Source organism: Chroicocephalus ridibundus, chromosome 6 (assembly GCF_963924245.1).
Source record: "Chroicocephalus ridibundus chromosome 6, bChrRid1.1, whole genome shotgun sequence".
NCBI classification, from domain to species: domain Eukaryota; kingdom Metazoa; phylum Chordata; class Aves; order Charadriiformes; family Laridae; genus Chroicocephalus; species Chroicocephalus ridibundus.
In genome coordinates this window covers 5,266,813-5,280,019 of record NC_086289.1, presented here as the reverse complement: position 1 = coordinate 5,280,019, position 13,207 = coordinate 5,266,813, and the positions used below count along the sequence as shown (strand labels likewise).

General features: G+C 52.5%; 1 protein-coding gene across 1 annotated transcript; it reads left to right on the top strand.

Annotated features, from left to right (window-relative positions):
• Positions 1-397: 397 nt before the first annotated feature.
• On the top strand, positions 398-12,636 carry LOC134517139 (deleted in malignant brain tumors 1 protein-like). Its single transcript, XM_063338355.1, has 17 exons — positions 398-668; positions 1,037-1,066; positions 1,472-1,516; positions 2,246-2,399; positions 2,626-2,840; positions 3,568-3,612; positions 5,103-5,256; positions 5,483-5,697; positions 6,425-6,469; positions 7,199-7,352; positions 7,579-7,793; positions 8,155-8,199; positions 9,634-9,784; positions 10,125-10,336; positions 10,605-10,777; positions 11,462-11,850; positions 12,369-12,636. The coding sequence occupies exons 1-17, from the start codon at positions 470-472 to the stop codon at positions 12,634-12,636; spliced, it is 2,709 nt and encodes a 902-aa protein (XP_063194425.1). The 5' UTR covers positions 398-469.
• The last annotated feature ends 571 nt before the right edge of the window (positions 12,637-13,207 follow it).

Genomic DNA, 13,207 nt, shown 5'->3' with positions numbered 1-13,207 from the left:
TAGTGATAGGATGAGGGGTAACGGTTTAAACTGAAAGAGGGTAGATTTAGATTAGATATCCGGAAGAAATTCTCTGCTGTGGGGGTGGTGAGCCCCTGGCCCAGGTTGCCCAGGGAAGCTGTGGCTGCCCCATCCATGGAGGGGTTCAAGGCCAGGTTGGACGGGGCTTGGAGCAACCTGGTCTGGTGGGAGGTGTCCCTGCCCAGGGCAGGGGGGTGGAACCAGATGATCTTTAAGGTCCCTTCCAACCCAAACCATCCTGTGATTCTATGATTCTATGGTTCTATGAACTTGCACTGTCCTGTGAAATGGCGTTGCATGAAACTGGAACACTGCTGGCCTGACCAAGAGTTTCGTGTCTCTCAAAGAGCTGTTGCTGCAGCTGACTGGTGGGCCAAACAGATGTGCAGGAAACGTGGAGATCTTCTATTTTGGAGGCTGGACAAAAGTATGTGGGTACCTGTGGGACATGCAAGATGCCCAGGTTGTGTGCCGGCAGCTTGGCTGCGGCTCACCTCTTGGTGTGATGGACTATTTCCCTTCGAGCGGCTCGGACTGGTACATGATGACGGCAGTGGATTGTGCGGGCTATGAAGACTATTTGTGGTATTGCCCCTATGACTACAGCTCTGTCTGTTATAACAGGGATGCTTCTGTCATATGCTCAGGTGGGTTTTTGCATTTCGGTGTCATTCTCCTGAAGAAAACACATCTGGGGTTTGCGTGAGGCTGGGTGAAGGCTGGCCAGCCCTTGCTCCGTGCTCTGCAGGGCAGCAGCAGGTCCTGGGTCCATGTTCCTGATGCAGGGGCCCATGTTTCAGAGGGAGCACCCTGGCTGCTCCTGCAGACTGTGCTCGGGAGACCTGGGATTCAGGTGACCACTTCTGCGCAGAGCAGGGTGCAAGAGGGGGGGTGGTTTTGAGCCAGGCCATCCTCCCCACGGGTCCTTCAATAGCCCTCCATGAGCTTGGAGTGTGTGCTCCGAGGGGAGCCAAGAGGTCTGAGTGTCTCATGCCCTTTGGTTTTCTCCTTCCAGACTCGGGACTAACGGTGCCTCCGCCAACAGGTAACCAGCAATTTTTGTTTATGTCCTCCGTCTCCTTGGGGTGCTCTGCCTCTGGGATGCTCTGTCACCATCAGAGGGCAAGACCCAAACGTAGGCTGCACTTACAGACCCTGGGTAACATCCCTGATGCTTAGGGAGATGCGAGATCACTTGGAATCCATTGGGATTATATACTGCTTCTTCTGTGGGAGAGTTTCGGAGATGGTCTTAATGCTGCTGCTGTGGTGAAACCTTGAGCAAGTGCTGGGGCAGTTGGTACTGCAGCCATCTGGCTCAGTCCTGCCACATTATAACGCTGACAGCGGGTTTTGGGTTTCATTGTTCACTTTGGAGAGCGGTGACTCCAAACAGGATGTTCCTTTTGGGAAGAATATTGCTCACTCACCTCCTGCTCTCTCCCTGCAGCACCAAGCAGCTCCAGCTTCACTCTTCCCATGTCGTCAACCACAGGTAGGTCTGGAGGGGTTGAGGGGTCTGCTTATCTCTTGCCCTTGCTGAGGATGAGAGAATCTTGGGATGGCTGAGGTGGGAGGGGACGTCTGGAGGTCACCTAGTCCAAGGACCCCCTGCTAAAGCGTTGCTGGCTGATGTTCAACTTGGTGTGCAGCAGTACGCCCGGGACCTTTTCTGGAGAGCTGCTTCCCAGCCGGGCGGCCCACAGTGCATACTGGTGCTTGGGGCTGTTCTTAGCCAGGAGCAGGACGTGGCACTTCTCCTTGTTGAACTGCATGAGCTTCCTGTTGGCTCATTTCTCCAGCACCACTGGAAAGAGGCTGGGTTTTTGGAGGGGGTTGACTCCCCGCAGGTTGTCCCTCTTAGGCACAATGCTGCTGATTTCTCCCTGCAGCACCAGGCAACTCCAGCTGAACTCCCCGTGTGTCGTTGACCACATATAGGTCCGTAGGGGTTGAGGGCTGTGGTTATCTCCTGTCACAGGTGTCCCACTGGACGGCCTGGCCCCACCGGTGGTGTTGCTGCCCGAGCCAAGCACAACCTGTGCTCTGGGCTGGGGGGACACAGGGATGAGGCTTCGGGGTGCGGCCACGTAGCGGGGAGGGAGGGTCTCCTTGGGGCTGTGGCCGAGCCTGCATGCTGGTGGCCATGCCCTTCTCCGATGGCTTCTGGAGACAGGATTTCAAGAGATCTCTGCCCGTCCCTGGGCTCTGCTCCTTTCTGCAGGCAACGGCTCCTGCGGTGGCTTGCTTCAGGGCTGGTCTGGCTCAGTCCAGAGCCCGGGCTACCCCAACTCCTACCCCAACAACGCCCGCTGCGTGTGGCACATACAGCTGCCGGAGCTGGATCTCCGAGTCGAGCTCCAGTTTGCGGATGTCGAGTGAGTCCGGTGGGGTGGCAGCTGTGGTGTGGGCAGGGTGCCCAGTGCTGGCCGTGGGCTCAGGGGCGGCTTCGTCCCCATGGCGGAGCCTTGGCGGCCTCTGCGCGTGTGCCGGGGCCATGGCGGGAAAGGGGAGGGGTTGCTGGAGCCCTGCAGCTCCTGCCAGCGCTCCTGCTGGGAGGTGGCGCAGCCGACAGTGCAGACAGACCCTCCTCTCCCTCCGCAGGCTGGAAGGCAGCAGCTGCCAGTACGACGCCATCGAGGTGTACGACGGCGAGTACCCTGGGAGCCCACTGCTTGGGAAGGTTTGCCAGAACAACCATCGCGTCTTCAAGTCATCTGGGTACCAGATGACCATCCTGTTCCGCAGTGACTACAGCGTCACCAGGAGAGGTTTCCAGGCCTACTACTCCTCGTTTCCCGCCTCTAGCAGCACCGCGGGTAAGGCCCGAGCTGTGCTTTACTCCTGGCCAGGGCAGAACCCCAAACTCCTCCTGAAGGGCTTTCTGACGGCTCCCGACACCTGTGGCACCCAGAGCCCCCGGCCCCACTGACAGGCGTTTTGGGTCGGGGGCTTCTTTTTGGGCAGGACTGCCACCAGCCCGCTGCCACAACACTGTTTCTTGGCCCGATGGGCAGGGCTGGGGCTTTCTCCTCCTCCGCCAGCGCTGCTGCTGAACTGCCATTGGTTTCTAGGGTCCTTCTTGCAGGCAGAGGCGTTGCTCGTTTGTGGCACGCTGGTCGCTGCAGCTGCAGAGGCCAAGGTTCCTGCTCATGGTTACTGCTTGTTTTCCCCCAGTCAAGAGGGCCGATGAGTTCAGGCGCAGTGCAGTGAACTCCTTTGGGCAGCTGAGGAGTCGCTGAGGAGCCAGCGCGGCTGCTGCTCTGTGCCAGCAGCGCCAGGTGGCTCCAGGTCAAGTCCCGCCTTGTTGCTGACCTCAGGCAGGGCCTGGAGGGCTCGAGAGGTCTGGTTATGTCCTGCCCCTGCTCAGGATCACACAAGCACAGGATGCTTTGGGTTGGTCTCACTCGGTCCCGCCAGGTGCCAGTGCGGCTGTGGGTCTCAGGTTTACGTGTCCCAGGGTTCCCGTGGGGAGGGCTGACTTCCATTGGGCTCTTTTTTCTGAGGCAAAAGGCTGCTCGCTCACCTCCTGCTCTCTCCCTGCAGCACCAAGCAGCTCCAGCTTCACTCCTCCCGTGTCGTCAACCACAGGTAGGTCTGCAGGGCTCAAGGGGTCTGCTTATCTCTTGCCCTTGCTGAGGATGAGAGAATCTTGGGATGGCCGAGGTGGGAGGGGACGTCTGGAGGTCACCTAGTCCAAGGACCCCCTGCTAAAGCGTTGCTGGCTGATGTTCAACTTGGTGTGCAGCAGTACGCCCGGGACCTTTTCTGGAGAGCTGCTTCCCAGCCGGGCGGCCCACAGTGCATACTGGTGCTTGGGGCTGTTCTTAGCCAGGAGCAGGACGTGGCACTTCTCCTTGTTGAACTGCATGAGCTTCCTGTGGGCCCATTTCTCTAGCCTCTCCAGGTCCCTCAGGATGGCAGCAGGACCCTCTGATAGATCAGCTGGTCCTCCCAGGCAGGTGTTCCCAGCAAACTTGCTGAGGCTCTTACCCTGTCCCAGCATCCCAGTGATTAACAACGGTGTTCCTCCATGGGCATGCGAGGCCCTGCTGATGGGAGCTCTTGCCAATGTGGAAGACGACCTGCCCTCTGGGCTGGTGGGGTGGAGGGGGAAGGCTTTGAGGTGCAGCCCCACAGGGACCTGCCATTCATCCAGGTGGTGACTGCGGGTCTCTGGTTTCAGTGCCCCAGGAGCCCTTTTTGGGGAGGGGAGACTCCTGGAGGGTTGCTTCTCTTTGCAAAATGCTGCTCGCTTACCTGGTGCTCTCTCCCTGCAGCACCAGGTAGCACCAGCTCGATGCCCACCGTGTCAACAACCTCAGGTATGTCCACAACCAACCTCCAGGTATGTTGTGAGGGGTCTGAGTAGCTCCTGCCCCCAGTTGCGGATCATAGAATCCCAGGATGGCTGAGGTTGGAATGCCCTCAGGAGCACATCTCGTCCTACCCCCTGCCTACAGTAGGGCCATCCAGAGCTGGCTGCCCAGGACTACATCCGGGTGGCTCTTGGCTGTCTGCAAGGATGGAGAGTCCACCAGCTCTGTGGGCAACCTGTGCCCGTGCTCAGTCACCCTCGCAGTGAAGCAGTGTTTCCTGATGTTGATGGGGACGTCCTGTGTTTCAGTGTGTGCCCGTGACCACTGGAGCCATTCCTGGCACCACTGGAAAGAGGCTGGGTTTTTGGAGGGGGTTGACTCCCCGCAGGTTGTCCCTCTTAGGCACAATGCTGCTGATTTCTCCCTGCAGCACCAGGCAACTCCAGCTGAACTCCCCGTGTGTCGTTGACCACATATAGGTCCGTAGGGGTTGAGGGCTGTGGTTATCTCCTGTCACAGGTGTCCCACTGGACGGCCTGGCCCCACCGGTGGTGTTGCTGCCCGAGCCAAGCACAACCTGTGCTCTGGGCTGGGGGGACACAGGGATGAGGCTTCGGGGTGCGGCCACGTAGCGGGGAGGGAGGGTCTCCTTGGGGCTGTGGCCGAGCCTGCATGCTGGTGGCCATGCCCTTCTCCGATGGCTTCTGGAGACAGGATTTCAAGAGATCTCTGCCCGTCCCTGGGCTCTGCTCCTTTCTGCAGGCAACGGCTCCTGCGGTGGCTTGCTTCAGGGCTGGTCTGGCTCAGTCCAGAGCCCGGGCTACCCCAACTCCTACCCCAACAACGCCCGCTGCGTGTGGCACATACAGCTGCCGGAGCTGGATCTCCGAGTCGAGCTCCAGTTTGCGGATGTCGAGTGAGTCCGGTGGGGTGGCAGCTGTGGTGTGGGCAGGGTGCCCAGTGCTGGCCGTGGGCTCAGGGGCGGCTTCGTCCCCATGGCGGAGCCTTGGCGGCCTCTGCGCGTGTGCCGGGGCCATGGCGGGAACGGGGTGGGGTTGCTGGAGCCCTGCAGCTCCTGCCAGCGCTCCTGCTGGGAGGTGGCGCAGCCGACAGTGCAGACAGACCCTCCTCTCCCTCCGCAGGCTGGAAGGCAGCAGCTGCCAGTACGACGCCATCGAGGTGTACGACGGCGAGTACCCTGGGAGCCCACTGCTTGGGAAGGTTTGCCAGAACAACCATCGCGTCTTCAAGTCATCTGGGTACCAGATGACCATCCTGTTCCGCAGTGACTACAGCGTCACCAGGAGAGGTTTCCAGGCCTACTACTCCTCGTTTCCCGCCTCTAGCAGCACTGCGGGTAAGGCCCGAGCTGTGCTTTACTCCTGGCCAGGGCAGAACCCCAAACTCCTCCTGAAGGGCTTTCTGACGGCTCCTGACACCTGTGGCACCCAGAGCCCCCGGCCCCACTGACAGGCGTTTTGGGTCGGGGGCTTCTTTTTGGGCAGGACTGCCACCAGCCCGCTGCCACAACACTGTTTCTTGGCCCGATGGGCAGGGCTGGGGCTTTCTCCTCCTCCGCCAGCGCTGCTGCTGAACTGCCATTGGTTTCTAGGGTCCTTCTTGCAGGCAGAGGCATTGCTCGTTTGTGGCACGCTGGTCGCTGCAGCTGCAGAGGCCAAGGTTCCTGCTCATGGTTACTGCTTGTTTTCCCCCAGTCAAGAGGGCCGATGAGTTCAGGCGCAGTGCAGTGAACTCCTTTGGGCAGCTGAGGAGTCGCTGAGGAGCCAGCGCGGCTGCTGCTCTGTGCCAGCAGCGCCAGGTGGCTCCAGGTCAAGTCCCGCCTTGTTGCTGACCTCAGGCAGGGCCTGGAGGGCTCGAGAGGTCTGGTTATGTCCTGCCCCTGCTCAGGATCACACAAGCACAGGATGCTTTGGGTTGGTCTCACTCGGTCCCGCCAGGTGCCAGTGCGGCTGTGGGTCTCAGGTTTACGTGTCCCAGGGTTCCCGTGGGGAGGGCTGACTCCCATTGGGCTCTTTTTTCTGAGGCAAAAGGCTGCTCGCTCACCTCCTGCTCTCTCCCTGCAGCACCAAGCAGCTCCAGCTTCACTCCTCCCGTGTCGTCAACCACAGGTAGGTCTGCAGGGCTCAAGGGGTCTGCTTATCTCTTGCCCTTGCTGAGGATGAGAGAATCTTGGGATGGCCGAGGTTGGAGGGGACGTCTGGAGGTCACCTAGTCCAAGGACCCCCTGCTAAAGCGTTGCTGGCTGATGTTCAACTTGGTGTGCAGCAGTACGCCCGGGACCTTTTCTGGAGAGCTGCTTCCCAGCCGGGCGGCCCACAGTGCATACTGGTGCTTGGGGCTGTTCTTAGCCAGGAGCAGGACGTGGCACTTCTCCTTGTTGAACTGCATGAGCTTCCTGTTGGCTCATTTCTCCAGCACCACTGGAAAGAGGCTGGGTTTTTGGAGGGGGTTGACTCCCCGCAGGTTGTCCCTCTTAGGCACAATGCTGCTGATTTCTCCCTGCAGCACCAGGCAACTCCAGCTGAACTCCCCGTGTGTCGTTGACCACATATAGGTCCGTAGGGGTTGAGGGCTGTGGTTATCTCCTGTCACAGGTGTCCCACTGGACGGCCTGGCCCCACCGGTGGTGTTGCTGCCCGAGCCAAGCACAACCTGTGCTCTGGGCTGGGGGGACACAGGGATGAGGCTTCGGGGTGCGGCCACGTAGCGGGGAGGGAGGGTCTCCTTAGGGCTGTGGCCGAGCCTGCATGCTGGTGGCCATGCCCTTCTCCGATGGCTTCTGGAGACAGGATTTCAAGAGATCTCTGCCCGTCCCTGGGCTCTGCTCCTTTCTGCAGGCAACGGCTCCTGCGGTGGCTTGCTTCAGGGCTGGTCTGGCTCAGTCCAGAGCCCGGGCTACCCCAACTCCTACCCCAACAACGCCCGCTGCGTGTGGCACATACAGCTGCCGGAGCTGGATCTCCGAGTCGAGCTCCAGTTTGCGGATGTCGAGTGAGTCCGGTGGGGTGGCAGCTGTGGTGTGGGCAGGGTGCCCAGTGCTGGCCGTGGGCTCAGGGGCGGCTTCGTCCCCATGGCGGAGCCTTGGCGGCCTCTGCGCGTGTGCCGGGGCCATGGCGGGAACGGGGTGGGGTTGCTGGAGCCCTGCAGCTCCTGCCAGCGCTCCTGCTGGGAGGTGGCGCAGCCGACAGTGCAGACAGACCCTCCTCTCCCTCCGCAGGCTGGAAGGCAGCAGCTGCCAGTACGACGCCATCGAGGTGTACGACGGCGAGTACCCTGGGAGCCCACTGCTTGGGAAGGTTTGCCAGAACAACCATCGCGTCTTCAAGTCATCTGGGTACCAGATGACCATCCTGTTCCGCAGTGACTACAGCGTCACCAGGAGAGGTTTCCAGGCCTACTACTCCTCGTTTCCCGCCTCTAGCAGCACTGCGGGTAAGGCCCGAGCTGTGCTTTACTCCTGGCCAGGGCAGAACCCCAAACTCCTCCTGAAGGGCTTTCTGACGGCTCCTGACACCTGTGGCACCCAGAGCCCCCGGCCCCACTGACAGGCGTGGGGGGCCCCCAGGCCCCACTGACTCGCTCACCTCCTGCTCTCTCCCTGAGCTCTGGGTTGGTGGGGTGGAGGGGGAAGGCTTTGAGGTGCAGCCCCACAGGGACCTGCCATTCATCCAGGTGGTGACTGCGCGTCTCTGGTTTCAGTGCCCCAGGGGCCCTTTTTGGGGAGGGGAGACTCCTGGAGGGTTGCTTCTCTTTGCAAAATGCTGCTTGCTTACCTGGTGCTCTCTCCCTGCAGCACCAGGTAGCACCAGCTCGATGCCCACCGTGTCAACAACCTCAGGTATGTCCAGAGGGGTTGTGAGGGGTCTGAGTAGCTCCTGCCCCCAGTTGTGGATCATAGAATCCCAGAATGTCTGAGGTTGGACTGCCCTCAGGAGCACATCTCGTCCTACCCCCTGGCTACAGTAGGGCCATCCAGAGCTGGCTGCCCAGGACTACATCCGGGTGGCTCTTGGCTGTCTGCAAGGATGGAGAGTCCACCAGCTCTGTGGGCAACCTGTGCCCGTGCTCAGTCACCCTCATAGTGAATAAGTTGTTCCTGATCTTCATTTAGAACCTATATGGAGCATCTGGTATGGGCTCCCCAGATGGGAGCTCACGTATTGAGTTTGTGTGTGGCTGCAAGTGCAGGCAGAGGAATTTTTTCGTCATGGTTGCAGCCTATGAGAAGAATGGTATTGCTCAGAATTTTTCTTCTTTTCCTCTTCATTGAATACCAATATAAGGATCCCTCAAATTATCCCAAAATAACTGTGCAGTTAATTTCACACCTCGTGTAGTCACTTGCTTCCTTGCACTTGAGCAGTAATTTCAGAAGTGCTTAGGAAGCATTGTTTTGGACCACTTCTTAAGTATCATTATTCTTCTGATGCCTATTTCAGCTGTTTGTTTAAGCACATCATTTGAGGATAGTGCATATTTTAAATGTTTATTTGTTTACATAGTGAATTATAGGTCAGCTAGTGAGAGAATGTTTTTTTTCGTGTTTGCTAAGAACTGAAAATAATTGAAAACCTCTTAGTCCTGCGTAGATCTTTCTATGCAGGCATCTTGTGCTTTCTTTAGGTTAAAATAAGTAAATGTGTGTTTTTCTAATTTGTAATATTATTCAAAGATGGCGTCCATTTACACGTTTCTGTTTTCTAAGAGTAGTTTGAGCTTGTACTGAAAACTATCCTAGAATTGCATGACTCTGTTTTACTCCTTAGACTTGATCCCCATGTTATTTGATTAGGCTGCACTGATCTGTATATAATCTTATACATGCCTTTTGACTGTGATAGAAGAGCTTCATGTTTATGAACTGGATATTTTTCAGCATTCTCATTCATAAACAAAATAATTTTGATCCTTTTTTTCCTTCTCTTTGGTCATTAGCAATTGTAATAGAGGCAAACCAGGCTCAGCTGTGAATTTTTCAAGGAACAGCTGATTTCCGGAGGTCCAACCCCAATGACGGTGCAGTTCTATGACAAATACCCTATCCTGCTGGTGCAGACAGTGAAGATCGGCATTATAAAAGCTGTTCTGTGTGCTTAGCATCTCCTAATCTGCATTCAGATGATACATGAACCTAATAGAAAGCCCACTGAAGCTGGTAGAAGTCACTGCCTTTAAATTTTAGACTTATAAATTCTACATAGACATATTCCAAAAGCAACCTTAAATGGTGTATATATATATATTATTTTTTTTCTCCTGTTTTCTTCTGCAGAAGATTACTCTTGTGGAGGCTTGCTTTCCTCTCCATCTGGGACATTACAGAGTCCATTTTACCCCAGAAATTATCCAAACAATGCTAACTGTGTTTGGGAAATAGAAGTAAAGAACAACTTCCTTGTCAGACTCACATTTAGAGATGTTCAGTAAGTAAAAATTTATTACATGGGAAGATGGTGTATGAGATTTACACCTTGGAATTACTAAACTCGATTTCAAGAATGTTTTTCACAGCTTTTAGTACATCTCAGATTAAAAATGTATTCATTTTTGTTTATGTAGTCAACAATGTGGCCGTCATCTAATGAGACAGAAATCGGAGGCTGTAATTTCTTTTCCAAAGATTTGATAGTCATAGCAGTAAAATGTACTCTTTTGCTATGAACAGTTAATTGGAGTTAAAAAAATAAATAAATGCAGAGAGAGAAAAAAAAAAGAAAAAAGAAGCAAGAAGCATTTAACTAAATATTCATGTTTGCTCCCCAGGATGGAAGGTGGCAGATGCTTGTCTGACTATGTGGAAGTCTATGATGGGCCACTCTATACCTCTCCTCTGCTTGGGAAATTTTGTTCTGGTTATGGTCGCACGTACAAGTCTTCTTCAAACCTGCTGACTGTTCGGTTTTACAGTAACTCTCGATACACATACAGAGGGTTCCAGGCTGACTATTATTCCACTCCAGCAGATCAGAACACTAGTAAGTTCATGTTTAAAACAGAAACCTGCGTCTCAATTATTTCCTAATTCACTGAGTGTTAATTTTGTTGTAGCACTTCAATGAATCACTCATTTTATGTTATTTTTAATCAGATCTGTAGTATTTCATAGAGAGGCAAGTATTTGGTTTGGATTCTGAACTCCTTCTGCAACATCAGCTGCTTCTGCAAAAAATATTGTTTATTTAAGTATAACCTTTTTCAGTCACTTCAATGAGCTTGTAACGTATTTTCTTTGCCATCTGCTAGTGCTGTCGTGTTTGCCAGACTACATGCGTGCAGTTGTGAGCAGATACTACCTTCAGTCACAAGGCTACTCTCCTTGGAAACTCTCCTTGAATGACCCCTCTTGCAAACCCAACATTACATCAGAGTATGTTATATTCGACATACCATACACTCGCTGTGGCACAGTGAGAGAGGTATGACTTGAAGTGTTTCACCAGAACGTGCAAATATTGTGAGTGTATAAAAATTCAAACCAAATAATTCATTTTGAAAACCAGCCCAAATCAACATCTGTGCTGGGGTCTGCAGAGAGTGGAAGTGTCCTGGTGATTATGGGCTACCTCTCCCTCTCCCGAGGGATAAGGTTTATTGACAGTCATAGTTCCTGCATCTGCTGCCACAGTATTCACTCGTAGCCTGTTATTGATCTTCCGAAGAATAAAGTGTGGTAGGAAGCAAATACTTAACATTTTCAAGGTCCCAAGCTGAGTGTCATTGTTAAAAAAGTCTCAAAGCTGTTACTAAATATGACCAATTGTGTTTTAAGTAAGATTTAAGCTTAAATACTGTTCTGGACCAGATCCTTCAGGCATTTGACGTTCAAAGGATTGTACAGATTGTATTTAATTATTTATGTCTACATGTAGTGTGAGTAGTTTTCTCAGGTCCACATTGTAGTTGCTGAATATTACATGTAGATTACGGATTCTTATCTTGAGAACAGAAATTACTAGGTTCAGACTTCTCCACGGTAGACTTTCTGGGAAATAATGCATTCACTGCGCACATTGCTGTAAGAATATAGCAAAGTTTAGAATACATAATAGGAAACCTGACTATATTAATTAATTTTGCATTTTATTTTATATGCCAAACAGGGAAACAACAATACAATAACCTATTCCAACCTTATTAGAGGATCCTCTTCTGGTACTGTCATCACAAGAACTAGAAACCTTCACCTGCGTATTCACTGCAAAATGCTCCAGAACACATGGGCAGAAATAATGTATGTTGCGGAGGACAATTTCGAAGTCAACGAAACTCAGTATGGCAGATATGATGTCAACCTTACATTTTATCATTCTGCGTACTTCTCATGGCCAGTGTATGACTCGCCATACTACGTTAATATCAACCAGGATTTGTTTCTTGAAGCTTACCTGCACAGCTCCGATTCAAACCTGGTGTTATTTGTGGACACATGTGTGGCGTCTCCCACTCCCCACAATTTTACAACAATGACCTATGATATAATCAGGAATGGGTAAGCTCATATGCCTTAAAACTATAGATAGAACTGCCTTTGAACCCCTGTATCTCTTCTTTTTTAATTTTGTCTTGTTTTTTAATTATTTTTAATGGAATAGTGTGAGTACAGCATACATTAATGTCAGCTTCTAACTAATCCATGAACGTGGGCATTTAGGGTTTACTGGGGGAAGGGGAATGGATTGACTCGAAATATAACACACGCGCACTCCCCAGCTTAAACCTGACAAAGAGACTAAATGGCTATAGCGATGTAACAATGACATATCTCAGGTAAGGATAAAACGCCTTCAGAAAAACATAAAACCACGAGGTCTCTAGACAGGACAGGCTGAGGGGAGGTAACATGGCTCAATGCTGCCAAAGGAGGGCATCTTGCTTTTCCTACCTAATTGCAGGTGTCTGAACCAGTTTCATCTCATTTAAAAATCACTTTTCATGTTATGTGTTATATTGTATGTAAATGACTGGTTGCAGTGTGTATTCATGAGAGGTTTTTTTGTTTCTTTGTAGGTGTGTTCGAGATTCTACCTATGCTACATATTATTCACCCTACAATCACGTGGTCCGGTTTAAATTCAATGCCTTCCAGTTTATTCATTACAGTCCATCGGTTTACCTGCAATGTGAACTAGTGGTGTGCAGGGCCTATGACTATTCTTCCAGATGCTACCGAGGCTGTATTACTAGGTCCAAGAGAGAGGCAAGCTCTGGCCAAGAAAGGGTGACTGTTGTGGCTGGGCCAATACGGCTTCGGGAAGGTGGTACCGAGAAACCTTGAATGCACGTGAGAAACGTGAATGCACGTGATTTTGAATATAACTTTGTCTCCTTTAGCAGATACCATCTGTAAATGCCAACATAATTCTGAATGAAACAATAAACATTCAGCATGTGCTTGATTGACTCTTGCCTATTAATCCTACTTCACATCAGTTGTATTCGCACATCATAAAAACGCTAATTCAGCAGCTCTGCGGGCAGTCTGACGAGATGGGGCACAGGCAGCTCTGTGGAACTCGCCTGTTCCCAAACTGCCTGCGACTTGTAGCTGACACGTCTGAAAAGCCAGTTTGAAAGCTTCCCAGACAAATTTGCGATCTCCAAGGTTTTTATTTGTTGGTTTTTTTCTTAATGGTAACACTGAAATGCTTAAGCTGCAGTTTAAGTTCTATAAGCAAGCTCTACTAATATAACTTTTGTTTGATGTGTATCTAGAGTGCCCTGGATGTATCAGGGTGCAAGAAAGTGATTGATCTTGAAACCCGATCTAATGTTTTGGAAATAACAAGGTGAGGGATCAAATGTAACCAGGTCCTCTCATCCTTCCCACAGTTGGACCCTTTTGTTAT

Excerpts from the sequence above, each read along its gene's own strand:
- LOC134517139 (XM_063338355.1), top strand. The coding sequence starts at position 470 with ATGCAAGATGCCCAGGTTGTGTGCCGGCAGCTTGGCTGCGGCTCACCT. Across the intron at positions 9,785-10,124 it reads CTCACATTTAGAGATGTTCA|GATGGAAGGTGGCAGATGCT; the intron begins GTAAGTAAAAAT and ends TTTGCTCCCCAG. Across the intron at positions 10,778-11,461 it reads GCTGTGGCACAGTGAGAGAG|GGAAACAACAATACAATAAC; the intron begins GTATGACTTGAA and ends TATGCCAAACAG.